Raw genomic sequence first — 18,849 nt, 5'->3', positions numbered from 1 at the left:
CCCATGCCTCATCTGATACCATTCTATTCTTCAGAGTTTTGTCAAACTGGCAAATGAAGTAACCGAAGAATGCATCGTGAACTCTTTTGAAATGCAATTTGCTGGGTCTCAAAGGCAGCTGATCATAGTATTCCCATACAGGTATAAGCGAGCGGGCACCCTTGGTAGAAAGACTAGGGAAATGTCTGAGTGATGTTGCCAAATACACTAAGTATGAATTCATATAGAAAGTCATGGTGGAAGGGACTGCTGCAAGTGCTGGCACAAGGCATCACTGATAATCTCTCCTCATGATATATGATGGGACTGCCTTATGAACATGACGAACTGGTACATCCAGGGTTCAAAAATATTGGAGTGTTCAAGACTCATCATCTTGCTGAGGAGAGTTATGATGTCTCCAATTTCCCACTTGAAGTCATAGCGGTACAGCTTAGCCCATCTTGAGAAGGCGGCTCGTGGCTCATGAATCCACCTGTTAATATGACATTTACAGTCCTTTTCCCTTTTGACATAGTACTCAACTACACTATCTTTGGAGATTTCCATATAAACAGGTGCCGGTGGTATTCTGAAGACTTTTTCAATTGTGTCTGCGTCAAGGCGGATTATTGCTTCACCATCATCATTTTTAATGGTTCTTATCTCCTTGTCAAAGCGATGGGTGCAAGCGAGAACAAATTCAGGTTCTAGGGCAGCCACTGGAAAAGAAGATGCATGATGGATATGGCTGTCCAACAACCGCTGCATATTGCTATCCTGCGGATCCTCCACCCTCTTGACAAATTCTGACATATCCACATGCCCTATCTCCGTATCTTTTATGCGATCCAAAGGAGAGGAAACTTGAGAAGGTGAAACCTCATTTTGATACTTATCATATTTATACTTCATCTTCTTTGGAATTGGAGATGGCGACAAATCTGACATTGAAGGACAACCTGGTATACTGCGATGAAGACTTAAAAGTGTTAAAGCAAAATCATAATCAGCTGCAACCATCATTTTTCCTCCTTCAAATGGGCAGGACTCCAACTCTTGCACTTCACGTTTTTGTGAGAGAAAGATGGGAAATGCTAGGAATCTTGACTTTGACCAATTTCGGATCTTGGGGAAAATTTTATAAGTATACAAGTTTGGGAAGAATGCACATGCAATCGGATTTTTAAAACCCGAATGCAAGTATACTTGTAAAATGGAAAATGGAGAAATGAGTGAAAAATGAGAATTAGACTTGCGGGAAATGACGTGAATGGGAAGTACGGATATAGGCGATATGGATGGATAAAAATGGAAAGATTTTGGGAATGATATTTCCAAGAAAAAGGGGAAAACTTTAGACATGCAATCCGGTTCTAAAAACCCGATTTTGAAAGGATGGGTATTTTTCATCTTTGCAACTTGGAATTTCAACAAAAGATGGTTAAACTTTTTTAACCGTAAGGGAAGAACAATGATTTTCATCCAATTTGGAATTGGGATTTAAAATCCCGAATACAAGTAAAGAGGGAAAATGGGGAAGAACAATGCAATTCAAAAATTGCTTTTCAAAGGGGAAAATCTCTCTCACAAAACCGATTTTTGGGGCAAATCAACATATATACAAATCTACAACTAGAAAGGAAAATAAGAAAACAAGAAAACAAGAAAATGAAACAAGAAAATAAAAGAATTCATACCTTGTTTCAATCTGAAAATGCCTCTTCAAAAGATGATCAATCTTTGAAAGAAGGAAGAATAGCTCTTAAATAGAGATTAACCGTAATTGAAAACCCTTGCCACGTTTTACCAAAACGCCATAAGCAATAAAACGTGGCACCAAATGCAAGTTAAATGGTACAAGAAGTGGCCAAATCTCCCTCCAACTTCAACGCCTAGGTATGAAAGGCTTTTGCCTTAGGAGATTTCAACTTGATGAAGTTTAAATTCCCCAAAACATGGATTCAAAGAACCACGTGGTAAACCATTTTAGCAAAAAATGAGGGTTAAATCATTACTAAAACAGCAGCAACGTGTCCCATAGCTCACAAAAACCGCCTAGCAACAAAAACGCCTCCTTGTTCCATGAATATCTCCACAAAAAATTGGGAAGAATTTGTGGCAAAATTGGCTTAGGAGAGGAAAATCGGGTTTTTGGGAAGACAATACAAGTTTTAATTCATGTATTCATATGAAATAGAGAAAATCGGGTTTTATTTCCCATATAGCAAGTTGTAATTGTCACTTTTCCCTCAACAAGGCAAAATCGGGTTTTAGAAATGAAATTACAAGTTCAAAATTCCTCAATTTGCACTTTATGGAGAAAATCGGGTTTTTTGGGCAAAATAGCAAGTTTAAAATGTCACGTTATTTCATGTCTAGGCAAAATCGGGTTTTGGAGAGAGATGTGCAAGTTACAAATTACGTGTAAAGGGAAAATAAAATCCCTACAACAAGTTTTAATAACTTGCACATATGTAATAGGGGTTTAAAATCCTTATTACAAGCAAAAGACATTAAAATAGGGTTTTTAGAAAAGAATTACAAGTTATTTATAAACATGCAATTTAAAATTAACTTGTAACTTATCCAAAAAAACCCTATCAAAACTTAAAAATCAAAAGGCATCAAGGGGGAAATAAAAGGTAAGTTACAAGTTCTTTTTTCAATAAAGTGCACTTGTAATTAGCCAAAAATTTCCCTACAAAGACCAAAACAAAAGAAATCATTAAAACTTGCAATTCAAGGAAAATTTCCCACCTGCAGTCAGGGAGAAAAAAACCCGAAATTGAAGGAAAGACATAGCAAACGAACCTAGAATGCGATGAAATTTGAAACGTGGTTCGACGATGGATTGAGGATTAAGGCAGTCCAAGGATTAGGCGAAAATCTGCCTCGGGAAGCGTGCCATAGAGTAAAATTTTCATTTTTTGACAAATTTTTTATGTTATGGTCCTTCATTTTTGAAAAGAAAAATGAGGACAACATTGTTGAAATTCTTTATTCCATGAAGTTCCTTGCAATCGAGGTTGCGCACTAGGAGTGTTATAGGGAACAAAAAAGTTAGACATATGGCTGCCCGTCCCCCACTTCCCAATCTTGTAGAACTAAAATCTGTCATTGGGGCTACCATTGCCTCCACTGTCTTCTTTTTATCTGTCTTATTTTTCTTATATGCTGCAAGCACTGCTTTATGCCTCCCTCTCAACCTCTTTAGAACAAGCATCACATGGTGTAATATAATTTCTAGTGAGCCATGCAAGGTGATGTTTGAGTTAGTTTATGACACTGCTCACAGGTTTCGTGCAATGGTTACAAATAACTTACCCTTGCACTGCATCTGGTGTCCCATGTTTCCAGAAAGGATCCCTCTTTTTGCCAGTAGCTCTACTTGCAGAAGCCATTGTGACGAATCCTAGCAAAAAAGAGAGACAACATAATAACTTAAGAGAAAATTATAATTGTATTAATAGGTATATTTAGTTATACTATATCTGATTATACATATAAAATTTGAATGATTTCTGAAAGCAATTCCATTTATGAAAGGAAGTGCTATAAATAAGAAAATATGTCAGTCATGTTTTGCAGCATTTCAGTAAGTGCATAGACAACGTTATACATTCTTAAACTTAGCTGGATTTAATGAAAGATAAACTTGAAACTAGCAAACATATAGGACTAAAACTTCTTAATAAACTTATAAACATCTCAAATGTAGAACTTTGACAATCAGGTTGAAATTGGAAGCAGCTGTCCCTCCTTTGAAACTAAAGTATTTGCCATCTGGATTTTTCATCAATATTTTGTATTGAAATGTTTCCTCATTCAATGAGAAAATTTTTGGCAATTCAATATTGGAAAATGATTGCCAAAACAGTCTTTTACTGAGGTAATTTGTCAAGGATAAGTTTTATCAAAATTTTCTCTAGTTTGGGCACCCTGAAGTAAAAATGAATTGGCTGAAATAGTAATTAAAGTTTTTCCTTCATCTCATTGCGGCATGGTAGTGGCTTACATCTTTACTTCAAATAAAATTTCAATGTTCTGTGACTATTATAATTTTCGGGCTTCAATCGCAAAAACATGAGTCTTTTGATTTTCAATCCTATTATATTGTGAGACATATTTTTTGATGTTGTTTGCTTAAGTATGCATCATGATTGTTGAAAAAAGTCGATCGTTTGCCTTTACAAGCATTATGGCAGCTGCTACGAGTATAAAATTTGAATGAATTCCATACTCCCAAAGGTGACTTGTCATAAAATTAAAATGGCTCAGATATGTGTCCAACCTGCTTAACAGAAAAAAATATGGGAGCTAATGAATGTGTTGTTCGGCCTTAGATTTTGTCTCCCACTGTTGAGCTGTAGATACATATAGAATGCACCTGCAGTGTCATGCCCTACCTCTCCTGTGCAGAAAAAAATTGTCTTTGTTGTGACTACTAGAAACTGTGTATCTTGAAATGCTTTTTAGGGTGTTTATATTAAGTTGTTTTGTGTTTTAGACGATGAGTTTATGGCATTCTACTTGCGATTTTTTGAAAAAAGTCAATGTGATTTATTCTAAAAAGTTGTCCACGAGTTTTTTGCTGATTTACTTGCATTACTTGTGAGTCACAGAAAAACTGAGTTTTTCATCTATCATGTATTCCAAATTGTGCCCTATTTTACAAAATCAACATGGCTATAGGGAAGGGGACATGAGATTGTGGGATTTAATACTAGAGTGTAATGACTTGGATGTTTCCATTTCCCAGTATGTCGCATTGGAGGAACTAGATAGAAAGCACACTTTTAGTGCGAGTGCTTGTGGCATTGCTTGAGGTTCTTCAAGTTTCGTATATTTAATGTAAGTGATAATGGTGATGTTTTTGAAGATCCATATGACATCTGAAATGTGATTGTTGAACATGACATAATTATTCTAATATTGAAGTTTGGTTTGAATTCAGAAATGTTGGTTCATTGGCATCAGTTCATGATAAAACCCTATACAACCTATTGGTGACAAACCCAAGCAAAAAACCTCAGAAAACAGCCTTAAAACCTTCAAACAGCAGCATAAGAATCAGAAAAAAATTCAGTATAACCTGGCTAGGGATCTTTCAATATTAAATAATAATTATATTTATCATGACATTAAAGTTTATAGTGTTTTTTTCACTAAATAATAAGTATTATATGATGCTATGTGGTATTTTGAGGTTAATTCATGCTTAGTTCTGCAATGTGCTTCCAATGCTATTGAATCATGCTTCTCTCAGGGTTTAAAAATAAAACTCAATATCTTTTCATTTTCTTGAGCAATCAATTTCCCTCAAGAAGTAAGGTTCATCAATGCATGAAATTATAATGTTGATGATGTGTGGTGTCTAACATCCATCTACCCATCCATTATTATGTTGTAGCCATTCAGGCCTTATTCACCTCCATCAACAAGTTAACTTTGGAATCACTTTTTTTGCAGGAGGGTGGTTCTGAATCTAGTCTCAGTAGGGCTCACATAACTAGGACCAGCTCTGCCTACCTTGTTGATAAGCTCCTTGTAGAAAAGAGGTTGACCAACATGGAAAGGAAGGCCATTACCAAAATAGAAATTTGCAATCGCTTGATCTACAACCTCCCTTGCCTACTTTTTGAACATATCTATGATTGGTTCAGTGATGATGTTTTTGTGGCTTTCTTTTTCCCCCTTAATTCTGTTGCAGTCATCTTAAATGATGGAAAGGGATGTGGTATACTTGAATCTAGTAGTATACATGAAACTCTTGATGCATTATGCCCCTTGAAATAATTTGACCATCTCAGCCCTCTCCTCAAGTGTGAGTTTGGCCCAACCCCTTTACCAAGGGTATGTAGAAAGTGTGCATTAACCCTTGTACTGCTGCCTTTCCAGTCTTCTAGGCAAATGTTTCATTTCGAATGGTCTTTTGGCATGTGGTGCCAACAACATGGAAGGGCCATCCAGTTGCAATGCACTCGTGGCTGGGGTTTGGTTGCCTTAGTTGATTTCCACACATTTCCTTCATTTTCATCACCCAAATCAAGGTCATTATTGTCACCGAGTGAATCCAACTTGAAAATTGATACAACAAAAAGTAACATCAAGAATATAAAAAACAGCAGACTTTTTAAAAGATCTGAACTTTAAAAAACAACAGTTTTGGCTCACAAAAATCAATTTAAAGAAAACAGTGTTAGCATGCCTAAAACAAGAAAAAACAGCAACTTTGCAGGTTTGAAAAACTTCAACATATTTAAGTTCGTAATAGCATCATTCAAGGTTATGGAAAAAAAAAGCAATCAAACTCGAAAGTATTTGCAAACATTTGAAACTATCAAATCAAAACAAAAAATGAAAAAGAAGAAAACATAAACACACAAGGATATGTTACATAACTTCTTCCTCCTCTTTTCCTTTTTCCTTCTTCTTCCTTTGTTTTCTTCACCTCGCTTCAGTTTTTTGTTTGTTGAACTCTCTTTTTGTTTGTAAACCCAAAAACTGAAAATGCAAATAGAAATGATAAAATGATAGTGGGCCAGAGAAAATAGGGGTATATTATTTGTACTTTTTTAATTTTGGGAGTACTTATGGGTCTCCCACAATTGTTAAAGGTTTCTGAAAATTTCAAAAAAGCAAGTTAATTCTTTTTATGACTTAAAGTAGGACAGTCCACGGGGGATATCATGACATCCTTGAGACTTCACAGTGACATTGGGGACCCCTCAGTGTATCCTGGTGTTCCCTTTTGAAGGATGTTTCCAGGAGATGTCCCCCATGTTGAGGGGGTGTCCCAAAAAATATAAAAAAAGAGCATGGAATGGGGATGTTCTACCCCTGCCCACCCATCTCCAAAACGGCCTCCCATTCAGAAATGCCTTAAAATCCCAGGGAACACTGCTCCAACCCCTCTCTATTGGTGCCAGTGTCTGTCTTGTTTGATGCGTGTGGTACCCATCATCTAAAGGGTTTGTTGCATCTATGTTGGCAGTTCATGAAATAGAAATGAGTATCTAACTCTTTGCTGATTAAGTTTTTGCATTCATAAACACTAGTTTCATTGAGGGTATGATTCTTTGATCCAAGTTACATGCCGTTTCTTTTCTTTCTTTTGTGTATTTCTCGCATTTGTTTATGTATCTGTGCTTTTAGAAAAATGCAATCTATTTACTAAATAAATGATAACACATATGTGGCTTGGTGAAATAGGGTGGATATACAAGCTGTACATGTTTCTTCTTGCAGTATTCTGCACAAATTCTATAAACATTCATGCTGGTATAAATGGTTTGGAAGTTGGGCAAACCATTGTTATTTCCTCAGCGGTAAGATTCAGCTCGCACTTGTTCTCCTTACTGAAAGTGTGATTATCACCAGTGTTAGATGTATTTTGCTAATTTGGCTGTGAATCCAATAAATATAAACCTTCCTTCCTGATTTTTTGCAGATCTTGATCCATAATCTCATGCAAATTGGAATGTCTTCAGATACTGAATATAAACAAGCCCATGCCTTCTCTATTTATCTTATCCAGCCTTTGGTTGGAGCTTCTCTGGGTTTACTTTCTTATAACTGGTATGTGTTTTGACATTTTTATACATCTATTTCAACTCGCTTACATCATAGCATTGACTTATTCATAATGTTTATGGTAGGTACCCATCATCTGTGTTTGTTGGTGATACTTTTACTTACTTTGCTGGAATGGCACTGGCAGTGGCTGGCATACTTGGCCATTTCAGGTGAATTTTCATTCCTTCTATTTATATCCTATCTAAGCATCCAGTAGGTAGTAACTTCACTGTTATTTACAATAATGCTTTTGCAATATTTTGGATATTGAAGTATGGTATACCCATCATTTCTAAAACTAAAAAAAAAAGTTCGTGACGCATTTTTTTATTATCATTGATTTAGTCTGCATGGCATCTTCTTAGCTGTCCGTGACTGTTTTTTTGAGTAGTTCTCAAACTAATGTGATGGTCTTTTGATTATGCTCTTGTTAAGGATCTATGGTTTTATAATTTTATTCAACCACCTATGGTGGTGGTGCCTTTTTAGCTGATCCTTGATCCAATCTTCTTGGCATCTTCTAGCCGTCTATGCCTGTTTATCGGGTAGTTGTGAAATTAATGCGATGATCTTTTTATTATACTCATTATATTTAAAAGTCTATCTTTTAATATACCTATAAACAGTATGGATCAAAATTAGATGTTTATTTGGCAGTGAATCATTTTTTTTAATCCATGTTTATAGGGATTCAATTGCCATTATACCACGTTCCATAGAATTTAGCTCATTAAACCAGGTTTTTGCACTAGTTTTTCTCACAAATGTGTTTGAAGGTGTTTGGGCCTGGTTTTTCAGTTTTATTCCAAGTCATGTTTGGCTGCTTCTAGGGGAACTGGCATTGTAATTTGAATGTCTGTTTGGTCCATGGTTTTGTTCAACTACCTATGGTGGTGGTATTTTTTTGGCGATTCTCAATGTAATTATCTTGGCATATTTTTAGCTGTCTATACCTGTTTATTTGATGCTTCTGAAATCATTTTGATGATCTTTTAATTATACTCTTGTTAAGAACTTGTTAGCATTTTAGTTTTTCTTTTACAAGAAAACACAAAACAAAGTAGCTTGTGAAGATAAAGCTCTCTTCAAATTCCAAGGGTAAGAAAACTAATCTAAACCTTGCCTCTTATGCACAAACACACAATTATGCACACTTAACAATATTTCATAAGTGGCTTGGCATAAAGGAAATAACTAACTGAAATGAAATCGTGCCCTATCTTTTAATCTCAAGAATGAATACAAGACCTGAAAGGTAACAAGGTTTTATGTTATAAAATACTTGCAATTGGATGGAATAACAACTAAACTAAAATAAAAATTGCTTTTTGACTGGCTGAAATCAGAGACCAGTAAATTCGCATACATGGGAAAAGGATAAGTGAACTAATTTTGACACACCCAAATCATTCAAAATTTATAGATTGAATAACTTAGATGCATGCAAAGCTACAGGTAAGATGAATGACAATGTAAATACAAATCCTAACACCGTTTTTTCGCTTTGATTTCAACCAACAAAAACCAAACATGTTAAACGCACATAAAATCAAGACCCAATACTTGAATTAAAATGATTGGGAGCTCGGGAGACGACCTGGTGGACAATGCAGAAGTAGATCCTGTAGATTCTGGTGATCCAGTCCCATAACCAGCAGTAGACTCAGCTGTAGTGAATGAGAGAGGTTGACAAATTAGAAAGATACTAAATGGATGGGTTAATATAGAATTATTTTACCTAGGCCAGCCACTAGTTTCATTTTTGCCAAACCAAACTAATACTTGTTGTGACGTCTTCACACATCGCCCCATTGCAAATGGGGACCCCCACTTTTTGCTTTTTAGAGTGGAAGTTTTGCCTAGTCTCCTAGTGTTTGCCTTTGCCGATGAGAGGGTTTTTTGAATTTTGAATACGATCAAGTTGCAAACGTTGATATTTTAATGATCCTAAATTTTGTCGAAGTGTTGACCATTTGAGCGTTAACGTGTTTTTAAACACGCGTGTCAGCGATTTTAAAGTGCCAAGGTATTCACAAACCTTTTGGAGTTGTTTTCTCGCTCCTAAGGTATTATTTAAATTGATTTCGCACTTTATTCCAATATTTTCGTAGCGTTTTGCTCATATTTTTGGAAAATTTGCCTAAGTCCAGTGTAAATTTAAAGTTTCTAAGTGATTTTGAGTGGTGTTGACGTGTATTTTGTACACTATCAAACACAGAATAAAATACCCAAGGGTACTTTATCCTCTCTTGAGTAAAGCCTCTGAATGCTGAAGATATCGCGAAAAGGATCAATCAGGGTGACTTCAAGGTTCTTCGTTGTAGGATCTCTACATGTGGATAAGCACCAGTGGTCGTTGTGAATGCTGTTTCTTCAAGGGGTCTTACGCACTTTGAAAGCTGGTCTGTGTTACTCTTGCTTGACTGCAGGAACATGATTTTTCCTAATACTAACAAATTCTCAAAAAAAAGATCAAAAGATAGGGTTTGCAAGAGATGAATTCTAATCTAATCCTAAGAGTGACTCAATGTAGGCTAGACTTGGTAAGATTCTACCAATTTCAGTATTGCCAAGGAATTACAACTTTACTGAAATTGATGCGATCTTCTAAGGTGATTAGTGATTTTCAAATCATCAAGAATTATAGATACTACCATAAAGATACATATCAATATTTCAATAATGACTGAAGGTTCAAGCAATCTAAATATCTCCAGTTGACCATGCAAGGCGTCCTTACAATCAGTAAGAAGCTAGTGGTTTGGAACATGAATCTCACCAAAGATCAAGCACAACACTTAGTCCTTCAAACTTAAATACTACTTCGATTGAGAATGATTCAAGAAAGTAAACAACCATGAAGATAGCCACAAGAATTGCAATAAAACACCATAACTTCAATATTTTATTGATCTCAAAGCCAAAATAGACAACAATTGTTTGAAATTCTTTCTTCACTACTCAATCTTGCTACAAATAACTTTCTTCTCTCCAAAGCTCTAACTATTATCTATCTCCTTCACATCTAATTTCTAATGACAAAATGAAAATGAGTGAGGGTATATATAGCATCCTCAATTACAATGAACGGCCCAGATCAAAAGAAGATCAACGGCTGAGATTCTGACACCTAAACCCTAATTAGGGTTTGTTACAAAAAGTTCCCCTTTTAGATGAACATTATTAATGCATAGCCAAATATTTAATTGGTACAAAAGTCGAGGAAACATAGACCAATGATAATTAAGATGCCACATCATTCTATAACAACCTTTCTTCTAGAACCTTATTCCCTTTCCAATGCTCTTTCTTAGCATATGCAATGAATCTGGACACAATTCCTTCAATCTCAGCAATGGGAATCTCAGGAAGATTCTTCATGCGCTTCTCCAAGTGGATAACCTGATCAAAGGCAGTGAGAAGAGCAGCTTCCCATCCAGGTTCGAGTTCTTTGATCTTCTCAATTAGGAGCATAGTAGTGAACATTAGATCCCGTTGCTCATCTGTGATGACATTCTCATCTTTGCAAAAGATGACCTTGACTCTCTCTTCCAACTCTTGGAGGTCCACATCCGTCTCAACTTCGATCCTCCTGCCGAGAATGGTACATAACACTTCAAACACCTTATCCTGAATTGGATGGATGACACCTTCAACTTGATTGCATTTGGTGCTAATGTCCTCGAAAAGAACCTCTTTCATCTGGAGTAGAGTTGACCACTGAAGTAGGTTATGAGCTCCTCCATCCATTATCTTTTCTTGTGCTAGGATCTTCCTTGGTGTTTGCCTGATTACTTGCAGAACAGGAATGATAACATCTCTAGTGTGAGCGAAAGCGGCTACAGTTATCATTAGGTTGTGGACGATCTCAAGGACCTGGATAGCTCGGTGGATTGTCTTCATCATTCTTTTTGTAAATTCAACAGCTACTGTGTGGGATTTGTCAATCCAAGAGCTCATAAGCTGAACCAAGCTCTTGACTCTTTCTGCCTCGCCAACTGATTCGAGGGGAAGTGCTTGCACAGGAGATACTGCCGGATCCTGACGTCCCAAGGGCTGATTGAGATGGGTAAAGTAACCTCTCCAAACACCGACTTCTCTCTCAAGCTTTCTATTCTTTTCCATTTCTTCTTTAAGCTTGTCTTTAAGTGCTTCAAATGAATCGGTTGCCTCATCCAGTGCTTGTTCAGTAGTGAGGGGACCAAGCTCAAACGTTTCTACATCATACTCATCTGCAAGGATTTCACCTTCATATTTGTCCACTACTGGTGTAGCTATCTGCAATTTCCTGGATCCTGTCTCATCTCTGATCACCTTGGACATCTTGGTGGCCTTCTTCTTCTCCGTTACTTCTTGAGAATTTCCTATAAGGCTCTCTAAGTCAATTACATCATCTTCATCTTCAATCACAATCACCCTCGTTAGTCTCTCCTTCAACCAATCCGGGATGGCGGATCTCGTCTCTCTAACTTGTATTTCTTTAGGCAATGGTTCATCTTCTCGAAGAGGAGATGTCGCCTCATCATCATTCTTCTCTTCATGTAGCTCATCATCTTGGGGAGATTGACTTGATGAATGCTGAGGTGCCTGCCCCTTCTTAGGTTTATCATTCTGTACCATGGACTCCATAGATTCATCAACCTCAGGCACCGTCTTCTCTTGTCCTTCAGCTTGACTTGCCTTTTTTCCATGTCGAGAAGATGTGCCTGATGAGCGATCTCGATTGGACTCTGCTTCTTCTTGGAGGGCTCTCTTTTCTCAGGTCTTTCTTTCCTCTTTGCGCCTCTAGGATGAGAATTGTCTTCACTTACGCTCGCTCCTCCTTCTTCTGGTCTTTCCTCCAAAGTAAAAGTCATTGGTATGTTCTGCTCTCTTAGCTTCTGATGTTGTACATCCACCCATCTGCGAGTACATGACAAAACTGGAGCCATCAAAGCTCTCAAGTCCAAAACCTCAGGTTCATTCCAATCTATCTTCACTGCTTTGTCTTCTCTGTCATAAGATGACTGGAGATGTCTACCGCTATCCTGTGCTTGATCTGCTACCCTATAAACTTTGCATTTCCTGATAAGATCTAAGGGTAGCCTGGAATGCATCTTTCTTTTAACCTCTAAATCACTTGAGAGATTCATCCAAAAGTCCTCTACCTGAAATTCGTGTTTGTACTTTCTACCAACTGTCTCCTCCATATAACCATGAGGATCAAAATTCTCCCTCGAGGCAAAGAATGTGAATGAATATAAAGCCAATTCCTTCTCTGCATCATTCAAGGCTTGAGTATTAGGACATACCTCAACTGAATTCCCCAATATGATGGGCACGAGAATTCCATTTCCATGCTTGTGTCTGAATGCCTTTGCATAAGCTGCCAATTGTCTAGTCACCTCAAGTAGCACTATTCTGTCTGTCGGATATCTCGGCAACATGTAGGGAGGTGAAGGACACCCATGAACTCTGATATATGTAAACTTTTGAAACTGGATGAACCATGCACCATACTTCTTCACAAGTTCTTGTGCATCTAGAGATAGTCAATTATGAATTCCACCTTGCAATATCCTAGTGATGTTCATCGTGAAGGTGTCATTGACTAACTTGTAGTCACCTCTAGGAGGATGATGCAAATGAACATAAGAGTCACAAACCCTCACCTCTCCGGGTCCTCTTCCGATCACTCCTCTGTGAGGTAGCCCAGCATATTCGAAACTCCGGATCAGGGCATATATGACATATGAGCTCATGTGGAATGATTTAGTAGGTCTTAGCCTTCTCAACTGCACATCCAGACAATGGCTAATAATTCTAGCCCAATGAATCGTTCCTTTTCCTTGGACTATCACTTGTATGAAGTAGAACATCCACTTTTCGAAGTAGAAGGCCTGAGGAGCCCCTGTAACTCGATTGAGCAAAGTTATCAAATCTCTGTACTCCTCCTGGAAGTCGATCCTATGTGGTGTATTGGGAATCTTGCTCAGGCGAGGACGACTTTTGAGCAACCAATTCTTATTGATGAGATTCAGGCAAGTGTCGGGATCATCCTCATACATTGACCTGGCTCCTTCTAAATTTTTGTAAATCATATCTTTATGCTCTGGAAGATGGAGAGCCTCACTTATAGCCTCCTCTGAAAGGTAAGCCAAAGTGTTTCCTTCCTTGGATATGATCGATCTTGATTGTGAGTCATAATGGCGGGCACACTCGATCATCAGCTTATGACACTCGACTGTTGGAGGGAAACCGGCCGCCTTGATGATGCCACTTTCAATTATTCTCTTCGCAACAGGTGATGGCTTGCCAATGTAGGGGACCTCTCAAAACTTATTCATATTGAAGTTTCCCAAGTTGGTATCTCCGATATTGCTCCATTTGGACACGATCCTAGTCTCCAATTCTTCATTCTTCTGATCTTCCTTCATGAGAGCCGGGCGACTAGTAGATGCTCCTGCCTTTGGAGTCGCCATCTTGACACCTACACAACATTTCACAATTAGTAGTATACCTTGAAGTGTAGAAATATAGAGTAGAAAGGAAGATTTAGGATTTTAATTAGGAAACTTCATGATAAATCTTGAGTTATCATTTCCTAATTAACTATGCAATACTTGGAATTTTCAAAACCAAAGTTCAAAATTCAAATCTTCAACAATGGTGTCAAGATGATTTCGCCATACCTCCTCTTGAGTATTAAACTCTAAGAAATGATGCAAAAATAGATGAATTTCGCTAGGCAAAATGTAGATCAAAGTTCTCCCTTGAATAAAAATGCGCCTCCTTTAGTCTTCACAAGAATCAATTCCACTTCCTTCTAGTCTCCAACACTTGAAATAAATTCGCTCCAAATAGACCAGATTTCGCACCTCCTTCTTGCTCTCCAAATTCGCACTTGAAGCAATGATTGAATGATTTGAATGATGAAAAAAACACCTCCAATATATAGAGCGCCCACCCCTTTGCTCCCTCTAGGCCGACTTGGCAAAAAGAGGTTAAAAAATAAATAAAATTGCAAAAAGGAGGGGCCAACTTGATAAAATAAATAAAAATAAGACCTTAAGCGCTCCATATTTAATTTTAATTTCATAAAAATTAATTTTAAATGCCTTAACAATAAAAGTTCTATTTTTTTAAGGCTCAAAATTAATTTATTAAATGTCAATATGTCCTTTATTAAATGCCAATTTAATTTTAATTAATTTCTTTTTCAAAGGCTTCGAAATTTTGAGGGATTTGGGGAATATCAATGCTCAAATATGGTAAAATAAAGAATGCTACTAACTTCGCCCTGGACCCTTGGCAAGGGTCAGGAGCGAACTTTCAATTTTGCTCTTGCATTCCTCATTTTTCTTGCCCAAAACTTCATCTAGGCATTGAAATGGCATTTCTAATTGGAGTTTTGAATTTGATTTCATTTGGTCTTTAGGAGGAAAGTGCTATTAGGATTTTTTTCGCCCTGGACCCTTAGAGAGGGCCAGAGTGATTTTTCACTTTTGCTCTTAATCCTTCGTCTTTTAATTGTCAACTCTCCTTGTGGGATAAGCGATGATCTCCTTCACTCGTTCCATGCATGCTTGATTTTGCTTTTGCAATGCAAAATAAGGACTTCAAAGATTTTCGCTCTGGGCCTCCAGTGAAGGTTAGGAGCGACTTTTGCAATTTAGGCCAAGATCATCAAGTTTTGGAGGTAAATACTTGTTCATCATGTTTTGGAGGACCTTTCCACCTTAGCACAACCTTGCCTTAGCGCAATCTTGAAGGGAAGTTGTTGGTTTTGCAAATTTCGCCCTGGGCCTTCAGTGAGGGTCAGGAGCGATTTTGCACAAATTCTTGATCATTCCAACTTCAAATTACTCTTAAGGCGTAGAACATCATACTTCACTCCCTGCTGAGTCTTGAGAACAAAAATATCATCTCGAAATGCAAGGAAAGTGGGCATACTTGAAAATTTCGCCCTGGACCCTTGAAGAGGGTCAGGAGCAATTTTCCCTATTATCATCAGAATTTGCAATCTTAGCATCTCAATTCCACCTCAAGGCATTTCAAACATCGTTTCAACCTTGTGCCTAGGCTTAGCTTTGCTCAATTTTGGAGAAAAAGGTTGGATATTAGGTTTTTCGCCCTGGGCCCTTACTGGAGGTCAGGAGCGATTTTGCAAATTCAAGCTTATCCATCTTTTGTTAGCCCTCCAAATTATCTTCAACGGGCAAAACACACTTGCCTTTATCTATTCCAATTGTAAAAATCACTTTGACTTTGCAAGAAAATGTGCCTTTTGAAAATTTCGCTTTGGACCTTCAGAGAGGGTCAGGAGCGAATTTTGCCTTCTAGACCAAAATGCTTCACTTTTCATCATGAAATGCCTTTGCTAGGGAAGATTTCATCTTGTTTCACGCTATGAATAAAAGTTCATATCCAAGAAAGGTCTAAAAATGTGTATATAAAGAATTTTGCTCTGGACCTTGAGAGAGGGTCAGGAGCGAAATTACCCTTCTTGGGCAAAACTCCATCATTTCATCATCTTCAATCAAGTCTGGATGCTTTATCACGCTCATTTCGTCCTCCACCACGCCTTTGATATCTCAATTTGACCAAACAAGGTCAGGAATGACTCTAATAAGTTTTTTCGCCCTGGACCTTTAGAGAGGGTCAGGAGCGATTTTGATGATTCCAACAAGATCCTTCATCATCTCAAGTTAAAACTCCTTCAGGTGGATGGAGAAAGTCATTGATTTTCCACTCATGTCCAACACTTGGTCCTTTTTTCACTATAAGATGAGGGAAATCAAAATTTCGCCCTGGGCCCTCAGCAAGGGTTAGGAGCGAATTTCCCCTTAGCCTTCAAAATTCATCATTTTCCATGCCTTCAAATCTTCAAAAGCATCAAGTCACGTCCAATCATCTCTCCTGGAGACCCTGCACAAAAAAAATTTAGAAAAGTCAGTGACAAATATGCCTTAAATAACATTTTCGCCCTGGACCCTCAGCAAGGGTCAGGAGCGAATTTACCTTTTCTGGCTAAACTATCCAAAATTTAAGTCTCCAATCACTTCACAAGGCAGAGTTAGGTCATTCTCAAGGCCTGGAACCAGTTAGCAAGCCTTCTCAAAACAAGAATTTGCACTTAGGATGAATTTCGCCCTGGACCCTTAGCAAGGGTCAGGAGCGATTTTTGTGTCTCAGGCATCATCTTACTTCCAAAATTTTATCAAAACTTACCTAGGCAAGAACACACAATTTCACCTTCAAAATCTAACACTTAGTTAAAATTTGGATTTTTACCCCCAAAAACCCTGATTAGACCTAACTTAAGACCTACTTGACTCCCTTGAAAGGCTTACCTCACTTCAATCGTCTCAACCCTTTGGGAGGACACTTAATAACTTTCAAAATTTGACTGGACTCTACTTGAATAACACCCAAAAGAAACCCCTAAGGTTTAGCCCTAGCCCAGACAGACAACTCACTCACTCAAAACCCTAAAAGCAGAGAGAAGAATAAGCAAAACAAAAGCGAAAAAGAGGGGGTCCCCATTCTAATGGGGCGATGTGTGAAATGGTCACAACAAGTGGTTAAAATGATAAAATCCTAAGGGAAATCCATATTCCAAGGGTTAGAGGGTCAAATTCCATGCTAGAGGTGTTTTTCCCCCCACATTCCAGACTACCCAACCCATTCCCCCACTCAAAATCCACACTACACATGGGTTTCCCTTGAAATCCATACTGGCTATTATTTTCCACCACTATTTATCCATACTTGGGTTGTTTTTCCCCTGGAAGTGCTAAAATTTGGCTAAGTGTCAGGATTTATCCAGACTGCCATCGATTTTCCACCAGGAGTGCGGACTATAGTGCGGACAATGTTGAGGATAATTCCATGCCTGGGTCAATTTTCCACCAGGATATTTGTGACAAGTGAGTGCGGATTTTTGTTCGGATTTTCATTCAGACAGAGGTCGATTTTCCACTGAGAGCATTTTAATGAATTTTGAGTCCAAATTTTCATCCAAACTGAGGTCGATTTTCCACCATGGAGTGATTTTTCCAAGTTAAGCGAGTTTGAAGTGTGGATTTTCAATCCAGACTGCCATTGATTTTCCCCTAGGGAGTTTTGTGTGCATTTTTGATGAAGTTATGCATGGATTTTTATCCAGGCTAGGATTGATTTTCCCTTATGGGGAATTTTTGACAATTTTAATGATTTTTGAAGGGATTTTTCAATCCCAATCCAAGTCGATTTTCCCCTGGAGGCTTAATTTTGATTTAAATTGCAATATTTTAATAAATAAGCCCCATTTAATTGCTTTTAAATAATTATTAATGATTATTTAAAATTTTGAAAGCAAAATTGAATAACTTGCAATAAACATTTAATATTTGAACCTTTTAGAAGCAAGTTAGGTTTCTACCAAGCAAGTATTTAAGCAAGTGTTCTATCCCATATTGCTTGTGTGGTGAAAGTGAGAGGTAAAAGCAAGTATATGAGAGGATTCTCCAACATTATTTTATTATTAAATCTGCCAGGTGTCTCCATGAAAGGTGATTTTTCTCCCTTATTGGCGAATTTTGGCAAAGTGCTGAAGTGAAGTGTTGGGTTGAGGATTCTTTCCTCCTCCATTTTTTCCAGCTTGGTTGTTCCAACCTCCATTGTTGCAGATCTGAGCTGCCATTCAAGACATTTTCAGAATTTTGGAATGGCGCCATAGCTGGGAAAATTTCGATTTTTATTTGGGAGTGCTTTGTGCTGTTGTTTGGGGTGATTTTCTTCATGCTTGGTGGCTGCCATTATTTTCAGACCTTGTTGGGCGCCATTGCTAGGAGTGATTTGACCTCCATTGTTGGCTGGGAACACATTTTCAGAATTATTCTTCATTGCCTAGCTCATCCACACTAAGGCGATTTTGGTTAAGGGCTGTTTGGAGGAGTTTTCAGTGCATTTTCAGGGGCTGCCATTGTTGTTACAGTCTGAAACTCCATAGTTGCAGGCTGTCTTCAGACTGATTTTCATTTCCAGCCACTTGCCAACTTGGAAAATTTTACTTGGGTCTCATTTCTTATGAGTTTTTTGGGCATTTGGTGGAGCTTCCATTGCTGATCCAAGTCTGAAACTCCATTTTCAGATTTGTCTTCAGACTTAGATATATTTTTACCAGCTCTTTGTTTGTGTCCAGATTTGACAAACTTCACTTTGGGAAGGTGAAATTCATCAAATAGAGGTGTTTCCTATGACTGCGACAAGTTTAAATGACCGATTTATTAAAGTTGCAGGTTGTCTTTAGACATTGGGCAGCCATTGTTG

At 37.7% G+C, this 18,849-nt stretch overlaps 1 protein-coding gene across 1 annotated transcript in view; it reads left to right on the top strand.

Moving 5' to 3' along the window:
• Positions 1 to 18,849, top strand: part of LOC131079886 (uncharacterized) — a 175,435-nt gene that overhangs the window by 135,594 nt on the left and 20,992 nt on the right. Inside the window, exons 6-8 of the mRNA XM_058017928.2 lie at positions 7,195 to 7,310; positions 7,433 to 7,560; positions 7,641 to 7,727. Of these exons, the coding sequence (XP_057873911.1) occupies positions 7,195 to 7,310; positions 7,433 to 7,560; positions 7,641 to 7,727 (331 nt within the window). The remainder of the gene's footprint in view (positions 1 to 7,194; positions 7,311 to 7,432; positions 7,561 to 7,640; positions 7,728 to 18,849) is intronic.

The sequence above is a fragment of the Cryptomeria japonica genome, chromosome 10 (genome assembly GCF_030272615.1).
Source record: "Cryptomeria japonica chromosome 10, Sugi_1.0, whole genome shotgun sequence".
Classification (NCBI taxonomy): domain Eukaryota; kingdom Viridiplantae; phylum Streptophyta; class Pinopsida; order Cupressales; family Cupressaceae; genus Cryptomeria; species Cryptomeria japonica.
This window is presented reverse-complemented; position numbering and strand designations above follow the sequence as displayed.